General features: G+C 39.7%; 1 protein-coding gene across 3 annotated transcripts in view; it reads left to right on the top strand.

Moving 5' to 3' along the window:
- SUFU (SUFU negative regulator of hedgehog signaling) overlaps positions 1 to 6002 on the top strand; it is a 165134-nt gene that overhangs the window by 40095 nt on the left and 119037 nt on the right. For all 3 annotated transcript variants that reach the window (XM_077125879.1, XM_077125877.1, XM_077125878.1), the window contains exon 3: positions 1255 to 1391. In XM_077125879.1, the coding sequence (XP_076981994.1) occupies positions 1255 to 1391 (137 nt within the window). The remainder of the gene's footprint in view (positions 1 to 1254; positions 1392 to 6002) is intronic.

Consider the following 6002-nt stretch of genomic DNA (forward strand, 5'->3'; position numbering starts at 1 on the left):
TGGGCATTACATCACCATATCTTCATATAGCCAGGATTACCTGTTCCAGTACCTTGGCTAGCAAGAAAATGTTGGCTGTCATCTTAGTATATAGTTTGTATTTCTATGCTGAGGAGTTTACATGTGTACAGTCATTAGGCTCATGTTTGTACAAGATATAATTACTGAAAATTATATCATGAACATATTTTAACCCTTCCCATACTGGCAAGCCTATGTCCTCTCAAAAACTTCTCCCTGGAAGCTTACTTCACCTGAGGAGACATTATACCCCACCAACTAGGCCCTGCTTTGTAATCTACATAATTTTATGCTCCCTGGCAGAACTCCATTTTGGGAAAAACCCTGGAGACTCAGGACTCCTGAATGTTTCCTATCAGACAGCAAGGCAGGCATCCTTACTTTGCCTTGTTTTTACTGTGGTGAGTTGTGGCCAAATAGGCAGTGATCTTTTTCATTGTGGGCCACCTGGGGATGGGAACGAAGGATAAATTGTGCTTCCCCAAGGTCTCAGGGATTGAAGAGTATACATGGGGTGCCATGTTTCAGGAAGAGCAAATGAGTACATTTGGGGTATACAGTTTCAGGGAGAATATGGGTCCACCCAGTACCTTTGCAATCTCCCTTAGGACCTATCCACAAATGCTGAGGTTGGAGGCCAACAGCCAGCCAGCTGACCAGTCCAGCCAGCCCAGCTCAAGGCATTTTACACCTATAGTGCAGGGTCCAGGGCTGACTGCTGGTGGAGTGAGGGTGGGGTGGAGAATGGGTCTCATGAACATTCAGCCTTGTGATGGGTCACCAGGGCATGTACGTGAAACAGTATGCATGCTTAGCAAACTCAATAGGTGCTTATGAACAGCTGAAGGAATAGTAAGCATTAATAAAGCAGATTTCTGGTAATGGATCCTCAGTCATACAGAAAGGAATGTTCCAGAGCCACAAAGTCTGGAATTCATGATTCAAGAGTGCCAGGCAAGGGGATTTAATTGGCTAGGCCAGTGTTATATATGTCACTTGTAGCAGGCAGGAGTGTTCCGAAAGGAACAAGAAATCTGGTTCCTTTTGGGCTTTCAGGATCCTTCCTCCCCCCATCCCCAGGCTCATACCCTGGGAGAGGCCTCTGATTAGGGGGTTTGGATGATGATGCCAGCAAAAAAAGATGGAGAACTTTGCTTCAATTAGACCTCTAAAACTGGGTGTTTTTTTCCTAAGGTAGTTGAACTAAAAACATTTACTTTTTATTATTTTCAGGTTTACAGGAACAGATGGACCCAGTGGTTTTGGCTTTGAGTTGACATTTCGTCTGAAAAGAGAAACAGGGGAGTCTGCTCCACCAACATGGCCAGCAGAGCTAATGCAGGGCTTGGCCAGATATGTGTTCCAGTCAGGTAAGAGCCCCAGGAGCCAACAATCTGGTGGTTCTTTTGCCACAAGCCTGGTTGGCTTTGGGAACTCGCAGGTATATTTTGATGTCTTTGAAGTGAACTTTTTGGGGAGTGCTATACACCTGTATACCATGAGAGTGGCTTGTCTTGCCTGATATTTCCTGGCTAGAAAGCCACCTAGGCCATGGAGGAGAAGACTATGTCATTGTGACCTCTGGCAGCAGGTTGTTGTCCCTGCCACTATTCTGATGCCCCGCACCCTTGTTGCAGTCTGCTAGTCTTACTTTTGATTCCCATGAGCTAGAGGACAACTCAGCTTGGAGATTGACTCACTCTTTCTGTGTCTGCTCCAATTCCCATAATTAACATGGTCCTTGTTCCCTGCCATCAAGTGGCAGGACCATCTCTGTTTCTGGGGCCACAGGCCCAGATTAACATATCACATGTTAATCTTAGCTAAGGCTTGGGTTAAAAATGGAGGGTGGGCACAGAGGTAAAGCAAGAAATCTCTAGGAGTATGCTCCCAAATAGTGTGAAGGGTAGGAGGAGAAGCTGGAATTAGGCAAGGCCTTGACAATCAGAAATAGTGTTTGGTTCAGTTGGTTAAATGCCCTCCAGGGGATTATTCTTTGTTCTTGGTGCACCTTTGGAGACTGCCAAAATAGAACCTGAAAATAAAAAAAGATAATTTCTTGTTGAGGAGTTGTTTGAAAACTATTGCTTTTTTATTTTTTTGCTTTGTTTATGTTATACTATACAATAAAAAACTTAAAAAAAATAAGAAAAAATTTATTATTATTTTTTTTAAATAAAGACAAAAAAATAGAACCTGAATCAGGGGATTTATGCTGGGAGCCTTGGTCTCACTGTCTTGCTTCAGCCTGCCTATAGTTCTCCAATGGGATGGAATGTTAGGGTGAATTTAGTGTTTTGTGGAGAGTTTCATATCATCTGACTGCTTCTGGATGGCCAATTAATTGCCCAGAAACATTTCCCATATGACCTCAGTTTTTTTTTTTCTTTTGTTTGGTAAGTAGCCTTAAAATGAAAGCTGAGGGTGCATGGGTGATTCTATGGTAGAATGCTCACCTTCCATGTTGGAGACCCGGGTTTTATTTCCAGACCATGCACCTAAAGAAAGAAAACAGGCTGAGACACTTTTTCTTACCTTCAACTGCCATCGATAAGACCAAACAGCATCTCAGCCAGGTTTTCTCCAAGTGTGGTTGTCAAACCGCCTGCATCAGAAGCACCTAGGAGCTCATATTCTGCGCCCCACTGTAGACCTGCTGACTCAGAATCTTTGTGGTCTCAGATGCTTTTGGTAGAGACTACATTTGGACAACCATTGATCTGGTAACTTCTCTAGGTACAGTGATTTTTTTCTTTTTCTTTTCTTTTTAGCCTTGAGTAGGTTATAATTCAGTGTTGCAGTACACCCCTCTGTGTGGAATTAACCTTCTCTTGTTCCAGAACCCTGGTAGTCAATGGCTGCTGCACGTAATGAGACTGATCCATAAGAACCACCTTCCAGCATGTGTCCTATGGGATAGTTCTCTCCTGGAGGCTACAGTAGGTCCTATCTTAGCAGGGGTTCCCAAACCTGTCTGCTCATCAGAACCCCTTGGAGAGCTGTTGACACACTGATTCCTAAGCCTCTCAACAGAGCTCTAGTTCAGTTGACCAGAGGTGGGACTGGGGCATCTGTTTCTTAACCTTCCCAGGGGATTCTGATGTAGGGACATGGAGTTTGGACTTTCAAGTGTTGTTGACCAAAAAGGATAACATTCACAGAGGCAGAGGAAGCAGGCTGCTTGAAGCAACTAGCCAATGTGATTCAGTACTATGCTGGTATGATTTGCAAAATCTTTTAAAATTGTGCCAGGAGTTTACTGCCTGAGTACTTTGTACCCCCTCTCTTTCTCCTGGATACTTGAAGCTGATTCTGTTACAGAACAATCTTTGGGAAAATAAACTTGTCTTGACATGGAATTTGATCTGCTATAGAAAAGGGGGCTCTAAAGACAAGGTAGCCTCTTGCTTGTATACACAGGTAACTCAACTCCCTGCTCCATTGCATAAGCTGGTGTATTCATGTGTTAGTCTTCACTTACTGTACCTGCTCAAGTGAATAGAGATCAGAAAAATGTAAAACAGGTGTTACAAACTACTGTCAGGTGGAACTCAAGCAGATGAACTTCTGAAATTGGTTCTGAAATTATAATGCAAGTCAGTTGGAAAATAGGATTTGATTTGCAAGGGTTCATTTCACCCACACAGTAAACATCACTAGTGAACTTTTTGCAACTACTGATATAATTATTGATTCAGGTGAGGATTATCAACCAATGCTAAAGCCATTGAATAAAAGGTTGTTGTGGAATAAGATAAACACAGGGTTTTATCACAAAGCAAGATAAAACAAGGTTTTATCACAAAGTAAACACCACAAGGTAAGATAAAACAAGATTATTTGTTACAAAGAGAAAAAAATACCTTTACAATGGAAAACTTTGGGTGGACACCACTTTAGCCAAATAATGAAGTGTAGCAACACTAATAATGGAACAAATTATCATTTTGTACCTTAAGTGTTACAATGTGAAGTATACAACATCAAGTATGTAGCACTTTTCCAAAAATGTTTTACTTGAATTGAATCATGAGCAAACAGTCATACAAATCCAAATTGGGGGACATTTTATAAGGTAATTGCTTGGACCCTTCAAAAATGTCAATACTATGAAGGACATAAAAAAGCAAGGGACAGGGCTGTCATAGATTAAAGAAAGTATGACAGTTTAAATGTACTGTCTGGTCCTTGATTGGCTCCTGATTTGAAAAAAAGTTATAAAGATAATTTTTAGGACAGTTGGGAAAAATTGAATATGGACTCTATATTAATTATGAACACTGTAAGTGATGATGGTATTATGTTTATGTAGGATAATGGCCTTGTTCTTAGGAGATACAGGTTGAAATATTTATGGATAAAATGATCATGCCTGTAAGTTAATTTTCAAGTGTTTCAGCAAAAAACTAAAGTATACGTGACTGTATGGAGAGAAAGAGAGAAAGCAAATATGGTACAACATTAACTGGTGAATCTAGGTGAACGATATATTGTACTACTCTTAACTTTTCTATAGGATTAAACAGTTTCAAAAAGATGTGGCTCTTTCTTGACTGGATAATGATTAGTGTGTGCTTTGGCACTGCTGGCCCCTCTTACAGCATCTCTAACGTGACTGCTGCAGTTTGTGTCTGCAGGTCACTTCAGGGATTTCAGACTTGGGACAGAACGACTGCACTGCTAAAAGTATACATGATGTTCTGTAACATGATTCTATTACTTAAATAATAGGGAAAAGAAATCTACCTTAAATTATTTTTGGAGCATGGCAGGGAATAGTGGTAAATTATTTAAATAATGGGAAAATGATTAAGAGAAGGATATGGTTTGATTTAAGATGGAAAACTATGGCTGTGGGCCTAAATAGTGACAAATGTAAGAGCTATTTAGTGAGTGTGTTCCAATTTGTCAGCTATTATTCTATAATTGTTCATTTTATCTGCAGAAAAGCCCTCTGAATTAGGCTCTGTTGTTACACCACCTTTACAACTGTAAAAAGCAAGACATCACAGAGAGGCTGAGTAGCATGTCCAAGATTACCCATCTAGTAGGTACAAAGGTAGGATTTGAACCTAGGCTTTGTAACTCAGCACCACACTCTTTTTTTTTTTTTTTAATTTTTTTAATTTTTTTTTATTAACGGAAAGAAAAAAAAAAAGAAATTAACACAACATTTAGAAATCATACCGTTCTACATATGCACTCAGTAATTCTTAACATCATCACATAGATGCATCATCATTGTTTCTTAGTACATTTGCATCGGTTTAGAGGAACTAGCAACACAACAGAAAAAGATATAAAATGTTAATATAAAGAAAAGAAATAAAAGTAGTAATAATAGTAAAAAACAACAACAACAAACAAACCAACAAGCAAACAAAAACAAAAAAACCCCTATAGCTCAGATGCAGCTTCATTCAGTGTTTTAACATGATTACTTTACAATTAGGTATTATTGTGCTGTCCATTTTTGAGTTTTTGTATCTAGTTCTGTTGCACAGTCTGTATCCCTTCAGCTTCAATTACCCATTGTCTTACCCTGTTTCTAACTCCTGCTGAACTCTGTTACCAATGACATATTTCAAGTTTATTCTCGAATGTCCGTTCACATCAGTGGGACCATACAGTATTTGTCCTTTAGTTTTTGGCTGGATTCACTCAGCATAATATTCTCTAGGTCCATCCATGTTATTACATGGTTCATAAGTTTATCTTGTCTTAAAGCTGCATAATATTCCATCGTATGTATATACCACAGTTTGTTTAGCCACTCTTCTGTTGATGGAGATTTTGGCTGTTTCCATCTCTTTGCAATTGTAAATAACGCTGCTATAAACATTGGTGTGCAAATGTCCGTTTGTGTCTTTGCCCTTAAGTCCTTTGAGTAGATACCTAGCAATGGTATTGCTGGGTCGTATGGCAATTCTATATTCAGCTTTTTGAGGAACCGCCAAACTGCCTTCCACAGTGGTTGCACC

This window comes from Tamandua tetradactyla, chromosome 13 (genome assembly GCF_023851605.1).
Source record: "Tamandua tetradactyla isolate mTamTet1 chromosome 13, mTamTet1.pri, whole genome shotgun sequence".
Classification (NCBI taxonomy): Eukaryota; Metazoa; Chordata; class Mammalia; order Pilosa; family Myrmecophagidae; genus Tamandua; species Tamandua tetradactyla.